The following is a 22,828-nucleotide window of genomic DNA, read 5'->3' on the forward strand; positions in this document are numbered from 1 at the left end:
AAAAAGGAACCGTAGGAGATTTAATGGTCAGAGTATTCCCGAGCTATCCTGTCTCCGTTGTTAAACCAAACCAAGCAGAAACAGCCAAGGATGGCAAACCAGCAAAAAAGCTTTGTGACAAGATCCCAGCTATGATTCTGCATAGGGATGTGAGAAGATTGGTTGTTTTGATTCCCATTGAGGAACAGTAAAGGATTTCAGCCAATAAGTGTGTGTGACCTCCTTGGGTCAGTTGACCAGGAGCTCAAGTGGGAGGTGTAAAGCTAAATTTGAAATTGAAGAAAAAAAAAAAAGAAAAAAAAACAATGTGTATGTATGTATGTATATGTGTGTGTGTGTGTGTGTGTGTGTGTGTGTGTGTGTGTGTGTGTGTGTGTGTGTGTGTGTGTGTGTGTGTGTGTGTGTGTGTGTGTGTGTGGAATCCCAAAGAAACGCACAGACAAACACAAGTATACCTCCAGACTCTTAGCTGAACTGGTGCATTGAGATAAAATTGAATAACCCACCTAAGAAACGATAGAAGGGTTAAATTGATGATTGATGGTTCATTCAGGTCATGTCTTATAAGTGCATATAGAAACTTGGGATTTCACTATCTCACTCTTGAACTCATTTTTCTTTCCTCACTCTCTTTCTTTCTGCAACTCGTATGAATGTGTGTGTGTGTGCGTGGGTTTGTGTTAGATATTAGTTTTATGTTTTAGAATAATCAATAAAGTCTTGTTTATATTTTAAAGATAATTGTCTTGTGTTATGTGCTTACAGATTTAATGTCTTAAACTGCTGATCTAAGTTGCCTTGTTAATAAATAGTGTTTCACTATAGTTTGGATATTTATATCCGTTTTAGAGCTGATAGTTACAGCCCGTTCATTGAACGCTGGACGAGGCATTTGTGAGCTGTTTATCCCTATAAATTAATTAATAATTGAGCTAAATTGACCCGTCTAACCCAGACACGTTATTTAATTACTTACTTCCTTACAAAGGACTGAATTTACTAAAGAAATTAAATACACTACTGATTACTTAAAATAAGGTACAGTTGTGGAAGACATCTCATTGTACTTCTAGTGTAGTAGCAGGTGCGTCCAGATTTGCTTTCCTCCTGAGTAGGTATTTGATGAGGAACTATCTTTGTGACCATTAAAAAACTATGTTCAATATAGTATAAATGTTTGTAGTATGAATGAAATCTGGAAGTACTACATCTGCCATGTTGGCTTTGTCATTTGGCCTTAGTTGTCAGTTCTATTAATAATACTGTTACTGTATATGAACATACTTAAACATGCTATATATCTAAAATATATAGAAAAAAGCTATTGCATAATGTATTTGCAGATGCAAATTGGTTTAAATTTTTGGTATATACTATTATACACAGATATAACATATGACTTGAGTGTCTAATTCTGATTGTGGCATGTGTCTGTTCACGAATCAGACAGGAAATGAATGGACTGCTCCAGGCGAGTACTGGAAATTTGCATCCCAGATATCCAAACCTATATTGTATGAGATATTTATTTTTGGATATTTCAAAAAAATAATCAAAAAAGACTGTGTAGAACCCCACTGATGCCAGTCTCTCTTTCTTCCCTAGGTTAGTGAAAGACATGAAATATTTTTTTGAAGCTGTTTTAAAACAGAATTCCGGAATTGATCATCTGGAAATAGCGGTATGTACTGTTTGTGTGTGTTACAAAAAAAGTTTAGCTTGTACAATCAACTTAACATGGTACATTTTGTTGATCTCAGATTCTGTTTTTCTTCTGTAGTGGAGTTTAAACCGTGACAATGGCACTTTTTCTGTGATAACCTCTGAGTTTTTATCATTATATGAAGGTATGTTTGTAGCAAAATTACAAAATTATGAGCCTGATGAGAGAAATGGTCAAAGTTTTTCAAAATTTTGTTGATGTGATGTTATGTGATTCGAAACACATCCGAAAACCAACTACCATTAAGTGGTTGTTGCGTAGCTGTCAAAGGAGGGACAGAAAGCACTTAGATTTCATTAAATAATTTAATTTGTGTTCCGAAGATAAATTAAAGTATTATGGGTTTGTAATGACATGAGGGTGATTAATTAATAACAGAATTTTCATTTTTGGGTGAACTAATCTTTAATATATTTTTTCCTTATGAAAATCGTGAAAACATGTACACTCATTTCTTTGTCAGATGAATCTTCCCTACAAATGGGCGATATTGAGCACATACCTCAAACAAAAGCAAGTTATGATAGACTCCTTGAGCCGATTCCCTTGTCACATCATCCTGTAGGAGAAAATATCAGAGAAGACCCACGAGATCACATCTTTAAACGTCAGCATTATCTCCAATTTACATGGAAATTTGAATTAAAAGATTAAAATTGGCTGAATGACATTTTAACTGTTCTATTTCCGTTAACCAGACAAAATGCTAGATGAATCCTACCTGAAAGACTTGTTTCCCGAATGCCATTACAAACCAAGTTATATACTCTCTGAACCGATTGGACGATATCAAGGCATAAATTTGGTGAGTTAAACACTTTTAATCTCTGCATAAACTAAGCTCTGATTCTAACAAAAACTTCTCAGTTTCTTTTATAACCACTGATTTTTGCTGATTTGGCACCGATAACAACTGTATCAGACATCTCAAATTTAACGCCAAGTTTTTTGTTTTGTTATTTATCTGTGGGTGATGTCGGAGGGTTCTAGAGTACAACCACGGCCTCTATATGTAAAATATTTACATATGCTAACCTTAGCATTCTAACATTATAGCTAATGTTATACATAGAACAGAGACGCAGTGTCTTGTCAAGGAAGCTGCATAACAGGGCTAGCAACCTGACACAATAATGGGCGGAGCTCAGAAGAGCGGAGGCCTCTAATAGAACAATATCTATAGTGAGAGGAGGACTAACAACGCTCTAATTCAAGAGCAGTGACCAAGGAGGCTCACAGAGAGCCTAACAACTTAGCCACAAGCTGCTCTTAGCTCGGAGGAGGCCTTGTGTGAGAGAGAGAGAGAGAGAGAGAGAGAGAGAGAGAGAGAGAGAGAGGACCGATCCGACCCGACCGACCGACCTACCTACCTACCTACTTACCTACCGACCTACCGACCTACATCCAACGTCTGTCAGGGAGGCCTAAAGAAGGCCTAGCAACTTGATACTATTAAATCAGATGGAACTCAGGGGAGTGAACAAACAATGGTTTAAAAGTACTCCCAACCCAGATGCACCAGAGGCGGATCTGGAAAAGAACCTACAACTCAGTGCTACTGCCCAATTCCAGCTCAGAAAATGGAGGCCTCAATATGTTGACTCTCTAAGATGAGAAGGGGCCTAACAATGTTCTATATTCAAGGCAGTTCCAAGGAGGCTCAAAAAAGCCTTCAACTCGGAATTGCATAAAAGGGCAGAGCTGCGGGGGAGCAGACGCCTAAATATACTATTCACTTAGAAAAGAGAAGGCCTTTATCAAAAGAGCTTAACAACGTAGTGCACCTAACAACTCAATGCTGCCACTGAGGAGCATTTTTGCTAAAACCAGCAGCCAAGCAGGTTTAAGGGAGCCAGACGACTTAACAATGCGGCCTAATAAAAAGCAGGGGCCTCATAACAAGAAGAAGCTTAACTCTTTAAGTGTCACCCCCCTTTTTTTAATAGTCATGAAAATGCACATTCTGAACTTAAATGGTTATAATTTAAGAATGCATTGGAATATAGATGTAAGATTGATCTTGTTTTAACCCTTTGATGCACAACATGGGTCTAAAGTGACCCGACTGAGTTTTTATTTTCTATATCTTTACAAGAAATTAATTTAATCTTTCAGTATTCCAGGTATTCTTCAATTAACTTGTTTTTGATCATCACAATTCCTTTTTTTTTCTTTTCTTACTTTTTGAATAAATATTGTTTTTGTGTCACTACCCTTCTAATGCACAACATGGGTCTAAAAAGACCCGTATTAATTTCCTAGTGTTTCTTTGCTGAATCTTTAAAAATATATTTATTTTATCATTTGTTATTCCATATATTCATTAAATATTGATATTTATGTTTCCTTTCTTACTTTACAAACAAACACAGTTTTTGTATTTCTACATCAATTTTACATACATGGGTAAAAAATGACCCATATAGAAACCTTTGATATTTGCACATTTTTGCAAGTAGGAACATATTTACTGCTATAGTATTACATACTATTCACCTGCCACTACAACTCAACACAGCTGCTTTTTGTATATTTGTGTAAGTCTTATTTTAACTAGGGGTGGCACGATCCGCTTTTTTTGCCTCCGATACCTGGGACTCAGTATTGGCCGATACCGATCCGATCCAATACTAAAATAATAATTAAAAAAACAGTGCCAAATTACCTAATAAACTGTATCTGTATGCCTCACTGTGGGGAAGAGACTGGGATTATTCTTTTGTTAAAGGCATCAAAGCTTGACTTAAACATTATTTTCCTTACTTTGTAAAACAATACAGACAAAATATATACTATATAATTAAAATACATTTATTTTAAAATTTTAAGCGCAACTTTTTAATGAAGCAGCAACATATGATATATAGATTGGACAGAACTATCAATAAACTGCCATTGCGCAAAAGTATTGTAATATGAAAGGCTCCAATTCAGAGCGTCACGAAACCTTATGCGCATCCCGTGAGCAGAATGATGCGCTCGAAGCAACATGGAGTCACGGTGTGTAGCGCGTCGCATTGAAAAGTTCAAAGCACAAAAGTAAGATATACATATATTTCTTTATTTATTCATTAGTTTGAGCCTTTTAACCGTTTTAAATTTCAGTTAATGTGCGTGTGAAGAGCAATTATATCGCTCTCTACTCCAGTATTGTGATCACTGAGGAGTTGTGTTGTGATCTAACAGACACCCGGTTGAAAGTAACATGTGAAACTCCAGCACGTTAAAGTCCTTTTATGCAAACCATAGACCTTTATCTACATATCTACAGTATAATAATAGGAACATTGACTCATCTTGGAGAGAGTTTCATCGTGTTGACTGTTTTACCCGAGCGCGACGCGCTGTTTGAGTGCTGAGAATGACTGACAGCCGCAGCGGAGGGAAGCACTTAGGTGAAGATTAATTTAACGATTTAAATCTGTACCTCACATTAAACTATATGTAATGGCTTCAGAAATCTTGGAATACAGTACACGAAAAAATTATAGTGCTTTATAAAGTTTTTGTGGCTTTTGTGTTGTATAACAATAACATACGTAGGCTATACAATATCGGATCGGATTTGGATGGTCTCGTCTGGCGATACCCGATCCGGCAAATATTGCTAGTATCGGAGCAATACCGATACTGAGTATCGGATCGGCACACCCCTAATTTTAACCACAGAAAATATTTGATACTTTGTAAAAGATAACTGGACATATTAGGCTATGGTTACCTTGACCATTAAATCCTAGTGAGAAATTACTTCAGAAAGAGAAACATATTCAATACTATTAACTAGCTAGCTGTTGACATATTCTATTCTAGCTAGCTAATGTTAGCTACATTAAAAAAAAGATGGGTTTTTAAAGGTGAACTTAGCAACTCTAGCTATTTCTTCGCTGATTTTCACTTTTGTTGTCGCATGTTTTCTCAAGGAGCTCCCCCTACAGCTGTGGGGCGTATATTTCACAACAATGTCGTAAAAAAAAACTCACTTGCGGCCCCTCCTCCCCCTTTCTACCGCTGCTCATGTTCATTTTTTATTATCGGAGCCGGCCAACTTTATTGTGTGGAGCTATGTCTACCAAGGTAGGTAATACTTCATACACATTGAGGGCGGCGTGTGTGTTTATGTCGAATTGCCATAAAGCAGTTTGTGTTTCTCGCTCGTTCTCACTTCTCACGAGACTTCCTATTTCCAACTTACCGGGACGTTAGTCCTCATGTTGCAAGGTTGGTTTTCCGCCTAGGAACATTGGGGGGAGCGGGGAAAGTCGCCATTTTCACCAGAACAGTTTATTAAACCATCCAAATGATTTCTAAACGGTTTTATTAAGTTGAAATAGTTGCCGAATGCCCCTTTTAAAGCTTATTTACATGTAATAGGCCTAAAAGTTCTATTAAGAACCGTATCGTCTTGAATAAGCCTTCATATGGCGAAATGGTTCTATGTGTTAAGAGTTTAGAGTCCTTTTTTCCCGCATTTTTCATTTCAAAATCTGTAACTGTCAAAGCCACCTGAAATAACATAGGAAATGAATACGGGTCATTTTAGACCCGTGTATGTAAAATTGATGTAGAAATACAAAAACTGTTTGTTTATAAAGTAAGAAAGGGAACAGAAAACAAAATGAATCGTGGAAATCAAAAACAAAGATATTTAATGAATACCTGGAATAACAAATGATAAAATACATATATTTTAAAGCTGCAGCAAAGAAACACTCAGGCATGACTGAAATAACATAGGAAATGAATACGGGTCATTTTAGACCCGTGTATGTAAAATTGATGTAGAAATACAAAAACTGTGTTTGTTTATAAAGTAAGAAAGGAAACATGAACATAATGATTTGTGGAAATCAAAAACAAGATATTTAATGAATACCTGGAATAACAAATGATAAAATGGATTAAAAATTCACCAAAGAAACATTCAGCCGTGACTGAAATAACAGGAAATGAATGCGGGTCTTTTTAGACCCATGTCGTGCATTATGAAGACCCAGAGGGTTTTCATAGCTTGTGCATCAAAGGGTTAAAGAAGAGATTTTTGTAGAAGTGAAATAAATTAAGAAACTGAAACAGAAAAAACGTTATAGAAGTTTGAGTTTATGAAAATATACAATGTAAAAATTTAATTATTCATATTTTATATTAAATATATATTTTTTAAACCTGGTGGACTCTAAAACTGCTAAAAAATCTAAATTAAAAATCTTGAGTCACGTGGGACCGCCGAGGAAGATGGCAGCATAGTTGTGTAGCTCCATAGGCCCACCAATATTTTCAATTTATTCGAGCATAATTCACTCCACATTTTTATCAAAACTAGTGTCCTTGGTAAGATTAAATACTTGGACAAAAGAGTGCTGTAGATCGCAAATGTCGACCTCTACATCGAAGTATTTTAAGGGGATAACGACGATCCGCTTGACGACCAGACAGACTTCGCCGGCACATGAGTCGCCATCAACCCAGCCCACAGACCAAGGTTTAAAGATGGAAAACTTATTATCCTGTAAGGGGGTGTACAGTTAAAGACCCAGAACCAGATATGAAGAATGAAGACCCAGAGTCAGAATTATAAAAAATTAAAGAAAATATTTACTGAAGATAGTTTGCAGTTTCATCAGCAGAAGTCAGCTTCAATACTCGCACAGGAGTTCTTAGGCCACCCCCCTTACAGTTACAAAGATCACAGCAGTTATACGATTTCCAAGGTCTAAGCTACGTCATTGCTTACAGGATGAATGATTCTCATTGGCTATGAAATAGATAAACACAGTAATTTTCCACACATATACAGATAGACTGAAGCATATCTCCATCGATTATGCAGCTGAAGTTAGGCACGTCATGACCTTCCAGGTCACAGATTTGGGTTGCTGGGCGCCAGCATGTCCAGAACAACAACTCAGTCAATCTCCAATAATGCCAGTGGTTCCTTAACCTGTAACCAAGAAGAATAACACACACACCGACACACAGCTTTTCCAAGGTTGGATTTGGCCAGGCTCTCACTATAAACAGGAGAGTCCTCTCAAAACATCAAGATAATGCGTTCTTTCTCTCAAGGATAGCTAAACTTTAGTCGAACTGGAAAGAAAGGCTTTAACAAAGAAATGGCCCCTTAAACTATTGGCTTCAATGACCCCTATATGTTTTAACACATTTAAGACCTTTCTCAAACACAAAACAAGTCCCTATTTCATTTCTGGAAGCTGGGTTAAATAAGCAAGCACTGCATTCAGATATCAAATACAGACATTAAAGAATACATGAAAAGAACATTTCAGTAATCACACTGGTAACTTATATAAATAAAGTAAAATCTCCAGAGAAGTCATTCAATTCATTTGATATTTAGAAGGAAATATATTGATTAATACCTTAATTATAATCAGTCATTACATATACATTGAAGCAGCAATGGATTCCAATCCACCCCCTTAATCCGAAATAAGTAAAATGAACTCTACCTTACAAATGGTAGCGACGGACGTGTCATCAATAAAAGAGGTTGTTACTGACCTTAAAAATTCGGTGAATGCAATCTAAGAAAGGCTGGACGAAGCGGAGGGCCACATCTCCAATATGGAAGACGTCACCTCGAAGCTCGTTGGTGACGGCAAACGACATGATAAACACCTGGAAGTTATGTGGAATCGTATAGAGGATTTAGAAAACAGGAGCCGCCGCAACAACGTAAGGATGATTGGTCTGAAAGAAGGGCTGGAAACAGGTGGATTGATCAAGTGCGTGTGTAAAATCTTATCTGAGGGACTGGGTATTGATCCGGATGGAGAGTTTGAGATTGAGAGGGCGCATCGTGCTCTCACTCCCAGGCCCAGTGCTGATCAACCACCAAGAATAATTTTGATTAAGTTTTTGCGTTCGTCAGCCAGGGAGAAAGTATTACAAGCGGCCAAAGAAAAAGGAATGACGGAATGGGAGGGATGCAGGATTTAATTTTTCCCCGCCATGTCAAGAGAGTAGGCCAGAAAACGGAGGGATTTCACCGCTTCGCGGAGGATGCTGAGAAGCGTCAACATGAAATATACGCTGGCATATCCAGCCTCACTCCGTTTCACATGGCAAGGGAAGAATAGGGTGTTCACATCGAGTACGGATGCGGAGCAGTTCATCAAAAAACGTTGCGGGGCAAAAGAGTGACGGGACCAAATATTCTTTGCAAGATCGCCAAAGTGGAGCATATATGGGTCAGGTGCAGCAGGTGGGCAGATGAGTAGGATAACTGTGCTGTCTTGGAACAGTTTTGACAGCTAAAGAAAGGCTGGATTCGGCCCTCCACGGACCGCAATCTCGAGGTGTTTGAACGAAGACAGTCCTCAATGTTTGGTATGACTGTTCTTTTTGTGTTGTTTTTTGTTCAGATTTTTTCTGATATTAAGTTGGGTGTAGGGTTTTTTACAATTTGTTACTTTTTTACTTCTAAACAATAGAATTTTGCAGAAAATAGTTTTGGTGTTTGAAATGTTCAACTGCAGTTTGTTAAATTTGAATTAATGTGCATCACGGTTTTGTATGCCATTCCCCAATAGGGGGCAGTCGCTCAGCGTATCTGGTTACGCACGCGATAATGTGCGATTTATTTGTATTATACATAGGTAGTCACATCAGGTTTATAACATGGAATATTAATGGATATGGAAGTCCTATTAAAAGAAAAAAGGTCCTGACATATCTCAAACATAAACAAGTGAATGTTGCTTTTGTGCAGGAAAGTCATGTAACAGATAATGTAGCGCTCAAATTCAAAAGAGACTGGGTGGGACATGTATTTTATTCACCATTTACAAGCAAACAAAATGGGGTTATGATCCTAATAAATAAGAAACTGAACTTTTTAATGTTAACGGAAACTAAAGACGATGTTGGGAGGATTATAGGAAGCCTCATTAATAGGAAGCCTCATTAATGGAGTTAAAGTGATATTATGCAATGTATACGGCCCGAGAAGACACATCCGGCGTTTATTAATAAGGTAAACAAGATTCTTTGTGACAAAGAGGGGCAAATCATTTTGGCTGGGGACTTTAATCAGGTTATGGATGGGGTTCTGGATAAGAGTAAATATCAGGGACCCTTAATACCAAGGGATAGGGCTGCCCTTCATTTGCTAACAGAGGATATTGGATTGACTGACATATGGCGCTTGGTAAATCCAACAGAAAGAGACTATACTTTTTTTTCTCATTGCCATAAATCTCACTCTAGGATCGATTTTTTCTTGCTTTCAAACTCTATCACTGATCAGGTAGTAGACTGTAAAATTGGAGAAATAGTATTATCAGACCATGCAACTGTGGATTTGGGGATAGCTCTAAATAGAGAAGCTGGTAGAAAGGGAAGATGGAGTTTAGCTCATTATTATCTGATGATCTGACTTCCTTCTTTGAATTGAATGTAGGAAGCACTGATAAGTTGGCGTCTGTATGGGAGGCCTCAAAAGCATACATTAGAGGGAAATTGATTGCACAGGCAGCCAGAAAGAAAAAAGGAAGAGACTTGGTTAAGAACTTGGAAGCAACAATTTGTGCACTGGAGAAGGAGTTGGCTAGACATTACTCTAATGATTTATATCAGGATATTTGTAAATACAAATCCCAATTACATGAGATATATAATAAAATAGCAGAATATGCTCTATTTAGACTACGGACAAGGTTTTATGAAGGAGGTGAAAAAGCAGGCAAGCTCCTGTCCAGACAATTAAAACAGCAAAATGCTGCTAACATTATTCTGGCAATTAAGAAAGGAGATTCGATGGTATCATTGACAAAAGATATAAACAAGGTTTTTCAGAAGTTCTATAAACATCTATATGCATCTTCAGGTAGTCTGGATGGAGGAAAAAAAAAAAAAAAAAAAAAATTCTAACATGGAGTTACCTAAATTAGATGTATTGCAATCCGAGTCTCTAGACCTTCCCATTACACAAGAGGAGGTTAAAGCTGCAATAACTTCTTTGAAATCTGGCAAATCAGCCGGGGTGGACGGGTTTCCAGCTGAATATTATAGAAAGTATGCTGACTTAGTGGCCCCAATTCTAACAGAAGTCTATATAGAAGCTGAAGTATTGCCTAGTACTTTCATGGAAGCATTGATAACACTGATACCTAAAAAAGATAGGGATTTAGCAGATCCGGCTAATTTTAGGCCAGTAAGTCTTATTAATGTGGACTGTAAGGTGTTGGCAAAAATTTTAGCTTCACGGTTAGAAAAGGTTCTACCAAGTATAATTTATAAGGACCAAGTGGGCTTCATTAAAGGAAGATCATCACCCGATAATATGAGAAGGCTAATTCATCTGATGTGGCAAAATTTTTCAGAAAATACCCCGATCGCAGCTATATCCTTAGACGCCGAAAAGGCTTTCGACAGAGTGGGGCTTTTTGGCCGCAGCCCTGTCAAATTTTGGATTCGGTCATACTTTTAGGTCCTGGGTTAGTTTATTACATAAAAATCCTAGAGCGGCAGTGATGACAAATGACATGACTTCGTCTTTTTCGTCAAGGATATTTTGTTGTTATCTCGTGATCCTCTCAAATCTTTACCTCCATTAATGAGCATTATCCAATTATATTCAAGCTCGTCAGGATACAAAATAAATTGGGATAAGTCGGAAGCTACGCCAATATCTAGAACTTGTCATTCCCATACAGTGACCCAATTTGGCTTTTAATGGATTCCAAAAGGTATGAAGTACCTTGGGGTTAAATTAACACAGAATGTGGAGGATATAATGTTGTTGAATTATGAACCACTGCTGTCAAAGATAAAAAATAATGTGGACAAATGGGAACAGCTGAAACTCTCTTTGTGGGGTAAAGTAAATATTGTTAGAATGGTTATTGCTCCGCAGTTCAATTATATATCCATGATGATACCTGTGAACATTCCAGACCCTATCTTTAAAAGATATGACAAAATTATCAAGGACTTTTAATGGGAAGGAAAAAGACCGATTAAGATTAAGATGAGCAAGTTGACCTCCCCAAGAGACAAAGGGGGCCTTGGACTACCTGATGTGAGGATGTATAATATCGCTTTTGAAATGGCTAAACATTGGGACGAGACAGATTCTGAGTTGGACTGGATCAAGATAGAACAGAAACTGGCCTCACCATTTCACCCCATTAGCATTCTTTCACAATGTGTCACGGTTTCAAATACGAACCCAAGCGCAGACAGTATTCTCTAAACACAGTTTTATTTTATAAACAGAAAACAAAAACCCACAAGGGGGCAAACTAACATTGACAAGGCAAAACAAACACTGACAAGACTTGATTATAACTAGACGTCGAACTTGACAATGACCATAGAGCAATTCTGACAATAAGCTTTACCTGACAATACACTAGACTGGATTACACAGACAGGATACAAAACGAACAAGCAACAAGTAACAACCACAAGGAGATTATATATAAGGGAGATAATCACAAGGGCACAGGTGACACTGATGAAACAATAATGACTGAACGAGGAGAACAAGGGGGCGTGGTAAACGACACAAGACAACGCAAACACATAGCCCAAACATTAGGCCATGTGTTTGCACACACAACCCGAGTCTGTCATGATCCTGCCTCAGAACTAGAATAAAACAAGGATACAGGACAGAATCATGACAGAACCCCCCTCTTAAGGAGCGGATACCAGACGCTCCACATGAGACATAACAGACTGCAAAATAGACACAAGCCAACAAAACATAACAGTTAACAACAATGGCAAACAAGAATACATAATAACAGGATTTGGGTGACAATAAAAATAACAAACAAGGGAGGGGGGGTGGGGGAACAAAAGAGTTCATAGGCGGAGGTCCAGAGTGGACAGGTGGGAAAAAAGTCAGACTCACTGGACGTGGGCGAGGGCTGAGGACAAGGAAACCGAACAGGTCTGGGCGGAGGCACAAAAGGTACAGTCTTGGGGAGGACAGACCGGGGTAAAATAGTAGCAGGGGTGACCGGGGGAACAACAGGGGACAAAGCAGGTGCCGCTGCAGCTGGCAGCGGAGACGTAACAGAAACCAAGACTGGGGACGCTGCAGCCAGCAACGGAACTGAGACAGAGGCAGCAGGCGACTGTGGAACAGAGACAAAAGGCGCTGCGGCTGGCCTTGAAGCTAGATCAGGACTGGACTCCTTAGCTGGGACAGGGCTAGACTCAGTCAGTTTCCCCACCAACCTCCACATGGACAGAAATAGCAGCAGCGGGCTGGAGAGCCAACACGGACCCAGAAGGGGACTGAGACGGAGGACAAGAAGCTCTCTTCCTCCTCTTTCTCCTTGGCCGCGGGGCAGAAGCCATAGCCGGACTTGTGATCGGTGAGGTGATCACCGCAGGGGCCGTTGCTGAAACTGGAAGGACTGCCACAGGCAAAGCCGACTCAGTAGAAGAGGCCTCCGATGCAGACTCCCATGACACCCGTCTTCCTCTCTTTCCGCGGAGGCTAACAGCTATGGGAGGTGCTTCGGGAGTCGAGGTGGAGAGAAAATGGTCCCCAAGCGTTGCGACAGCTAGGACGCGACCCTCCGGGATCACTGGCAGTGAGAAAGATGGCACTGTCCTAGTGGGACCCTGCAGCTCCTCCGAAGACACATGGTCCACCACTTCACGGAACGGGCGTCGGATCAGCCCCTCCCGTTCAGTCAAAGGAGGAGGTACATTGAGACCCGCGATGAAGTAGGAATTGAGGAGGATCTCCGGCATGAATGTCCTCCTCTCCTCCAGGGCCTGGGCATATCTCTCCAGGGACTTCTCTCCCTGGGGAGAAAACGGAGCCTTGCCCCTCTTCATATCGGCGGTAGTCGACTGCCACCATTGCTCATGGTCATCTAACTGGCATCTGGCGGGAAGGGACATACTGTCTGCTGGGTTCAAAAATTGCTTGTTCGTTCTGTCACGGTTTCAAATACGAACCCAAGCGCAGACAGTATTCTCTAAACACAGTTTTATTTTATAAACAGAAAACAAAAACCCACAAGGGGGCAAACGAACATTGACAAGGCAAAACAAACACTGACAAGACTTGATTATAACTAGACGTCGAACTTGACAATGAACATAGAGCAATTCTGACAATAAGCTTGACCTGACAATACACTAGACTGGATTACTCACAGACAGGATACAAAACGAACAAGCAACAAGTAACAACCACAAGGAGATTATATAAGGGAGATAATCACAAGGGCACAGGTGACACTGATGAAACAATAATGACTGAACGAGGAGAACAAGGGGGCGTGGTAAACGACACAAGACAATGCAAACACATAGCCCAAACATTAGGCCATGTGTTTGCACACACAACCTGAGTCTGTCATGATCCTGCCTCAGAACTAGAATAAAACAAGGATACAGGACAGAATCATGACACAATGCTCTGGAGCTAAATGGGACTCAAATCCAGTGACAATACATCCAAGACATGTTTGGGGCAAAATTCATAAAGTGTGCAGGACATCACATTATAAACAGTCATATGCATCATTGTGGAATAACCCTGAAATTTGTATAGGTAACGCGTGGGGGTTTTGGAAACAATGGCACCTTAAAGGGGTAACTGTAATTGGTGATCTGTATGAGAACGGACTTTTTATGTAATACTCTGAATTGGTGAAAAATACAATATTGGAGGTCAAGGAAACTTTTGGAAGTATCTGCAGATTAGACATTGTGTCAAGAACAAATTTAATGCAAGTAATAACCCTGTTTATGCCTATCTTAAGTTGCCACGTGAAGCTCAGACTGCTTCAATGTGTTACAAATCAATGCTCAGTGTAACTGTAGATACCTGTAACAACCTGAAAACAATATGGCAGAAGGATTTGGGGATTAATATCAATAAAAGTGGGTGGCGGTACATACTATCTAATGTGGGTAAGAACATACGGGAAGCTAGGGGGAAATTCATTCAATACAAAATAATACATATTATTATACACCATCTAGGCTTTACAGGATGGGGATAGCTGGAAATAATCTGTGCTGGAAATGTAATGAAGAAGAGGGTACTTATTTACATATGATTTGGGAATGTTCTTTAGTTCACCCATTCTGGTGTAAAATTCTGCCAGTACTTGAAGAGTGGATGAGGTCTAATTTACCTGTGGAACCACGATTATGCCTTCTTGGACATACCCAACATAGCAAAAAATAAATTTACCCTTATTAAGAGTGGCTGTATTACAGCTGCCAGGATGATTTTGCGAAATTGGAAATGCCCCAAAACCCCAGACCTAAAAGACTGGGTTGATGGGATGATTGAAATTGCTTCATATGAGAGCATGTTGGGGAGACTGCATAATGAGGGAGAAATGAAAAAAACATGGGATCATTTTTGGCAGCATATACAAATGGTGTAAATAGGACTGCTCAATAATTGTTTAATTTTCATGTGCTTTTGTTTTGGTTGTATTCCACTGATGGGGACTAGTGGCTGAGTGTGTAATTGCAAAGGTGATTACTGAATAATGTGATGATGTACTCTGATGTTTTGACTGTTGAACAATAAAAAAAGTTGAATTATAAAAAAAAAAATTAAAATCTTGAAACAAGATTTTTACTCATCTCAGTAGGCTATAGCAATATAGTTTGGATGTGTTCATGTAAAAATAACGTTTACTAATGTAGGTACGAGAGCGAATGAATGGCACAGATGCGCTCTGTACAGCTGTAGTTAACAACAGTGTGCCTGTGCCGTTCATTCATTCATTCACACACAGACACGCAATTCATATTTAAACAGTCTTTTTGCGGTTTACAGACACTATTTAATATCGCGATTAGAACAAAGCACTTAAGAATAAATAACTTACTACATCAGCTGGATCCGTTGCTCCTCGAAATGAAACTACCAGCACTTCTGGTACATTTTACCAGGATTATTAGATAGTATTAATCCTCACAGCATAGCAAGAAGAGGTAAAGTACAAGATTCTTATTAAACTTGATGTGGTTTATCCAGCTGATGTGGGCTTTGGCATGTTTGCATGGCTTGCTTCAGATCACTTGCGTTTGAATAGCGTGCGCTCTCTGTGGGCATGGTCACATCAACACTTAATTAGCTGAAAAGAAAAAGACTGACATCTCCCCTTTTTAATACCGATTACATAAACTGAGAATATTTGTTTTTTATATATTACTTCATTTAAAAGAAGAGAATTCAAGCTTAATAAAGAAAAATCTCTCGTGCCAGTGTGACAAGTATTCGCTGAGTTACAGGTTATTTTCGGAAGCGTTTCAGAATGGACTTAACTGACAGAGAGAAGGCAAAACTCACATCATGTTAATTTTTCTTTATTTGACAAAAAGCAAAACACTTTGTTTTTATTGTGAGTATACACAAAAAATAGACACTTAACAGGATCGAATGATGTATAACACTTATATGAAAGATCAAAATAAACAGAGTATTTTTAGTCTCTTTTGCATTGATTAGAAAAAAAAAACGAGCTGGTCACGCCGGCGTGACCGCCGACCCCAGGGGGTTAACAAAGAACCATATATTTAAAAATGAACTTTGACCTAGATTAATATGCAATAAAATAATTGAACTGTAAAGTGTTACCGAAAGACGAAATTACTCTTCTGGCTAAATGCTGTAATTAAATCCATAAATTGTATAAATTGGGACAACTTGCCAGTCTAAAGAGACAGATCATGTAAACAGTCAGGATAATTAATACATTTTGCTCTGTTTCTTGTTCTTATAGATTACTTTTTCTTCAGTGTACCCAAATGACTACACAAGGCAAACTCATGATCTCAACGATGAGATGTGCTTTTACACGCAAGATCCATCATTTCAGGCAGAGTATGAAGCATACAGTATTGCTTGATATTGTCTTGTTCTGTTTTCTTCACATTAGTTCACCAATTTTATCTGCATTTTTTGTTTGTAACTAAAATGGTACATTTATTGTACATGCTTCACTATTTTAGTAAAGGACTTTCTGCTTACCTGACTGAGGTTGAAGACCCTGTTGTACAAAAGATAGATACAGGTAAAACTCTTATTCTGATATTAGTCCTGAAAATTAAGGTTCCAGATAAACTAATTTTACACCTTAAAGTCATAGTAAAAATGAAATCGCTGTCTTATTCTGCTCATGAAATTTCATGAGCAGTTCATGTTAAAAGCCAAACTGCTATTTGGCCATTGTGTTAGGCTACTGTTGTAGGTGATGCAGCTTTATAAAATCTGCTCACAGTAATATTAATAAATAACGATGGATTTTAATGAATGCAATATGATTTTTTTAATCATACAATCAATTTCCAATTCATACTTTGCACGTGACGTCACAAGTACTGGCTGGTGGGCAAGAACGTCGTTCTCTTGCAACGAAACCCAGTAAACTAATCAAGGATCTTGCCAGGACGTCGCCTGTTTTAATGTACAAAAGTTGGTGTTTTGATATGTAAACGACATGCCAGATAGTTGTTGTGCGATTGGATGCACTATTATTCAGCATAATCGGGTTAAGAACATGCATGTAAACGCGCTCATTCCCTGAAAGTGAAAGTAGAAACGGACGAAACGGACTGAGCTTTCAGCATCTGTCGCTGCATTAACGCCGCGTTCTCTCAGAGATGACGATGGATATAACGGTATAGCGACTATCTTAATTTACTGGCTTAATATTTCTCTTGTGGACCTACTGTCATGATTCTGCCATCATGTCTTTGATTTTCCCTGGTCATGTGGCAGGATCATGACAGACCCGTGTTTTGTGTGCAAGCACATGGCCTTTTGTGTGGGCCATGTGCTTGTGTTGTCTTGTTGCGTGACCCCGCCCCCTTGTTATCCTCGTCTCGTCATTATTGTCTAGTCACCTTCACCTGTCCTCGTCATTAGTGTTCCCCTATTTAATCCCCTTGTGTTTGCTGTCCTGTGTCGGTTCATTGTTAAACCTGCTGTGGTGTTATGCTCTGAAGACCTGCCTGTGATTGTTTTAGTTTTGTGTTGAGTCATTGATTAATGTTACCTGTGAGTATCGTGTCTTAGTTACGTGTCCTGTGAAGATCCTGTTTGTTTGTTTGCTGTTAGTTAGTTATCCTCTGCCTTGTCTTGCTGTACCCCATCGTGGGCATTATTTTCCCCTTTTGTTGTCAATAAATCCTGTGTTTAGTGTACTCTGTCTGCGCCTGGGTTCTCCTTCCCCACCATCATAACACCTACATTAATGACAGTAAAAAAATAGAAGAATATTTCTTTTTAAACAAGTTTTTGAAGCTGCTTTTGATTTTCACAGATGGCAGAGTTGTGCTTTTCGTGAACTAAAGACTGTCTTTAGGCCTATATCATTTTAGTGATATTATTAATATTTAGTAATTGTATTGTTTTCAGTGTTATTAGTGTCATTAAACATTTTGTTAATGTGCTATGAAAACAAAATAGCCTCACTATATAATTGATTGTAGTATTGGAAATTTGCAAGGCTGCAATTCCCCTGGCTGGCCACTGTTTGCCGCCATTTTGTTAGCGTGTGTTGCCCGCCAGGTATCCATGGTAGTCACGTGACTGCAAAGTATGAATTAATAAAATAAAGTTGAAACCCAGTATATAAATGGTAATGAGAAGAACTTATTATGTAACTTCAAAAAACATTTTTAGAATCTAAATAACCTAGTCCATTTTTTTGTGACTTGTCTTTTTTTCTATATATGCTGACAGCATCAAGCATTTTTCTGCACACAAGCTGTATCCCAGTATAATTACACAAAAAGTAAAAGAGAGAGGAATCACATTTAAACTGTTTTGTATTCATAAAACACGTTATAAGAACACCTGACATTTGAAACATTCGGTTTTAGTCCATATCATTAATGCTACCATACAGTACAGCAAAGTAATTTTCTTATGAAGACAGTTCTTTGTGAACTAGCCAGTACTTATTCTGAACCTAGAGTGATCGACGGAACACTTGAAGAACTATTATTTTTACAATTGTTGGCTCTGATTACTTAATACAGTGCAAATGCAATAATTGCTGATTTCAGTACTCTAAAACATTTTACAAAACTCAGGTGAAGGTCCTTTTTGGCAGCGTGTCTATGACGTGAAACCCCTAAATCCTGCTTCAAAGCAAACTACCGTTGTGGTAAATTCCTGCAGAACAGCTGGAAACATTGTGATGTCCCAAAATCATGCTATGTACATCGTTAGAGCCTTTTTGGAAGCACTGCATTCAAGAGAGGAGACACGGTAAGTTTGTCCAGTTTTTACCTCTTTCAACCTTCCTCACTCAAGAAAAGCCTAAAAGGGGGTGGAGGTGGGGGGAGGTATATTTCAATTTTCTATCAAGACTTTAACTTTTCTTTATTTAGAACATTCATTTACAACATTTATGTGTTAATGTTTTGAATAGCAACATTTGAAATGTAAATCACACCTGAAGTCTATATTAATGAGCTGATGACCTGAATAAGGTGTGTTTGCTTAAGGAGACATGCAAAACATGTAGTGTAGTGTTGGGGCAGGACAGGGCATGGAGGGGTGGCTGGGGATTCTGTCTAGCCCCTGTTCTAGACAACTAAAGCATAATTTACATAGTTTACCCCTGGTAAAAGAATGTACATGACTTCCTAATTAGCACGCCTTTTCAGCCACACCAAGATTGAGGCACTTTTTGTTGTTCAAACATGACCACACACAAAGTAGTTGTGTCCAGTCCACATAGTTATGCTATTTTTTATGTTTTTATATCTTCACAGTGATTTCTCCCTGTTGCGTGTGGTGAATGTTGTAAGGCGTGAAGATAAGGGTGTGGGCAGTCGTTATCTGGTGGAACTGGAACTTGTGGGGCCACTTGTTCAGAAAGTTCTTGTTTCACGTTACGTTTATGCACTAGATGAAGATTCATCGAAACAAATGTTTCTCTGCAGTCCAAAAGCATTCAACTGGAACCCATCTGCTACTGTTCATATAATTGTGGCAGGTGAAAATAATCAAATGTATCAATATTTGTCTATTAACTGTATTGCAAGTCTTGTTGGAATTACTGTACTTACAAAATAACAAAATTCGATATTCAACTAGGAGCAATTCATGTCTTTAGACTCTAAATACTCAACACACTAAAATATATCCTCTTAAAAGCCAAATACATGATTATAATAATGCATTAAGATTAAGCTATATCAAGCAGTAAAATAAGTGGAAATTCAATAACTGAATGAAAAACAAGTAAAAAATTAAATTGCTGTATACCTTATATACCCTCGAAGGGTGCATATTACTTAAGATAGTAATATGTTTCATTAAGGTACTTATAAACAGGAGTAAATTCTGTTTATTATATGTGAAATTTTGTTTCCAAAAACAACTCTCTGAATTTAGTCATGTGATGTACTTACTATGTAATTACCCTGTATCTACAAGAATGACAACAATGTGAAAGTTTCTTCCTAGTCAAAAATTCTTGTTACTTTTTTTTCGTGATGGTCCACCATAGACATTCTAATTACCATAAGTACCTTTGCAACTACATGTCAACTAACTCTCAGAGGATGAATAGATTGTTAGTTGACTGTTATATGTTCTAACAAGGTTAGAGTTAGTTATATGTTCTAACAAGGTTAGGGTTAACCTAACAAGGTTAGGGTCAGGTGTATAGAGTTATTATTGTGCCATAATTAAACAAACAAATCCAGCATTTTGCAAACAAACTCAATCTGCTTTGCAAAGGAAAACATACTTGGTTACATACGTAACCTCGGTTCTCTCTAGAAGAGGGCGTAATTATTGCGTAAGTTGCTTACGCTACGGGTAAAGTCATCTCTTCTCGAGATGTTGGAGCCAAAAATTATCCTTAATTTTGCATTTATTGTCAACGCAGTGCAGCAGCCAGCAGACCTAGGCTATCTTGCGTGCTGATTGGCTGCCCTGCGGCAACTGCTGCAGCCTACCACTGAGCCTCGCCCGTGATGTCGCGCCCTCTACGCGTCACAGCCCGCCAAAATGGGGGTGGCTTAGCGTATAAAAGTCAGACTCGGAGGCTGCGTCAGCTGAAGCAAAAATCACTCGTGGCGCCTACACGGTCGGGTTACGCAATACTCGTTCTCTCTTCTAGAGAGAACCGAGGTTACGTATGGTACCAAGTACGTTCTCTTACGAGAAGTTCTTTCATATTGCGTACGTTGCTTGCGCTACAGGAACCCATTGTCAACGCCGTGCATGCCCAGCATCCAGGGATCCAGAGTCCCAGGGATTCCCGGGGAACATAGATAAGTGGGAAACAGGTGGCCAGCAATGCAGACCAGCACATGTTATAAGCACATATAGGGTATACAGAGCGGCGTTGCTGGTCTATATAAATATTCACCGTAAAGTGTAGCTCAACCAGGAGAGCTAAGGTCGCGTGAGAGTAGTCTGCAATCTGGACAGGACATACACACCGCTCATACTGACAGAAGTCTAGCCTGCAGGGCAGGAACTTCCAGGTTATAAAACCTAACAAATGTGGACAGGGAGGCCCAGCCTGCCACCTCACAAATGTCCTGAATGGAAATCCTGCTGGACCAAGCCCACGACGAGGCCATGCCTCTGGTGGAATGAGCCCTGATGCGCAACGGGCATTGCAGACCCTTAGACACATGCGCATGCAATAGCATCCAATAGTATCCATCTGGAAAGGCTCTTTTTCGAGGCAGCGAGACCTTTGGTGCGCCCACCAAACGAAACAAAGAGCTGCTCCGAGCGCCTGAAAGGGGCGGAACGTGTAATGTAAGCCCTCAAAGCCCTGACAGGGCAGAGGAGATTAACATCGCTCTCACTATCGGATGCTGGCAGAGCCGATAGAGAAATGACCTTCACTCTGAAGGGAGTACCTATCACCTCAGGGACGTAGCCATGCCTTGGTTTAAGGATGACTTTTGAGTCCAAACTCAAGACACGCAGCGCTAACAGACAGCGCGTGTAAATCCCCCACATGTTTAACTGATGACAGAGCTGTCAGAAAAACGGTTTTGAGCGAGAGGTACTTTAGGTCCACGGAGTCTATCGGTTCAAAGGGGAAAGCTTTCAGGGCCTCTAGGACCAAGGAAAGATCCCACATGGGAACCGACGGGGGTCGCGGGGGATTCATCCTCCTGTTTCCCCTAAGGAAGCGGATGATCAGCTCGTTCCTTCCTATTGACTGGCCGTGCGTTGATTCAGCGAATGCTGCGAATGCTCTTGAAGGAAACTAAGCAACCACGATACCCCACATGTCCGTGGGTCCAGATTTCTATCGGCACACCATTTGGAGAACACAGACCATTTAGAGACGTAGAGCCGCCTCGTAGAGGGAGCTCTGGATTGCGTAATCGTGTTCATCACTCCTTCTGGCAAGACAACGGGTATCCGTTGATTAACCATACATGCAGAGACCAGAGCTCTGGACAGGGATGCCAGATCGAGCCGCGGGCTCTCCTCACCGGAATCGGCCAAGGGGCTGTGTGTGACAGCCGCGTCAGCTCTGGAAACCACAATTGGTTCTCCCATCGCAGTAGCACCGCGGGGATATAACGAGAGCACCGAGTGGCGCGTTTCCCTGATCCTCTTGATTACCTGTGGTAACGGAGAGACCGGAGGGAAAGTATGGATTGGGAGGCTGGGCCAGATTTGGGCCAGCGCATCCTCGTTCTTTGAAAAGAACATCGGGCAATGAGCATTGTCTTTTGATTCAAACAGGTCAACTTCCACTTTGCCGAAAAGGCGCCACAGTAACTGGACTGTCTGGGGGTGCAGGGACCATTCCCCTGGGGGAACGCTGTTCCTGGACAGTTTGTCTGGGCCGTCGTTCAGATAGCCTGGCACATGCGCGGCTCTCAGCGAGCACAATCGGCGCTCGAATACGGCGGCTCACTGACAGCGGTAGCTGGCTGTTTTATGTGACGTCCCGATTGCTTTGAATGGGGAACGTTTTATGATACGCGAGTGGGGCCTGGGGCAAAAAGTTCGTTAGTAAGCGTGAGCGCTTGTGAGCGGGCACGTAACTTACATTCATATGTGACGTCCCGATTGCTTTGAATGGGGAACATTTTGTGATCACTTTGTGATGCGCGAGCGGCACCTGGGGCGAGATGTTT

The 22,828-nt window shown here is 39.8% G+C and overlaps 1 protein-coding gene across 1 annotated transcript in view; it reads left to right on the forward strand.

Moving 5' to 3' along the window:
* b4galnt3a (beta-1,4-N-acetyl-galactosaminyl transferase 3a) overlaps window positions 1-22,828 on the forward strand; it is a 63,894-nt gene that overhangs the window by 36,680 nt on the left and 4,386 nt on the right. The window contains exons 6-14 of the mRNA XM_077234007.1: window positions 1,447-1,514; window positions 1,606-1,681; window positions 1,781-1,847; window positions 2,187-2,330; window positions 2,422-2,528; window positions 16,468-16,568; window positions 16,697-16,758; window positions 18,785-18,962; window positions 19,472-19,695. Of these exons, the coding sequence (XP_077090122.1) occupies window positions 1,447-1,514; window positions 1,606-1,681; window positions 1,781-1,847; window positions 2,187-2,330; window positions 2,422-2,528; window positions 16,468-16,568; window positions 16,697-16,758; window positions 18,785-18,962; window positions 19,472-19,695 (1,027 nt within the window). The remainder of the gene's footprint in view (window positions 1-1,446; window positions 1,515-1,605; window positions 1,682-1,780; window positions 1,848-2,186; window positions 2,331-2,421; window positions 2,529-16,467; window positions 16,569-16,696; window positions 16,759-18,784; window positions 18,963-19,471; window positions 19,696-22,828) is intronic.

The sequence above is a fragment of the Siphateles boraxobius genome, unplaced genomic scaffold, assembly GCF_051911475.1.
Source record: "Siphateles boraxobius isolate OS27281-9 unplaced genomic scaffold, OSU_SipBor_1 19, whole genome shotgun sequence".
NCBI classification, from domain to species: Eukaryota; Metazoa; Chordata; class Actinopteri; order Cypriniformes; family Leuciscidae; genus Siphateles; species Siphateles boraxobius.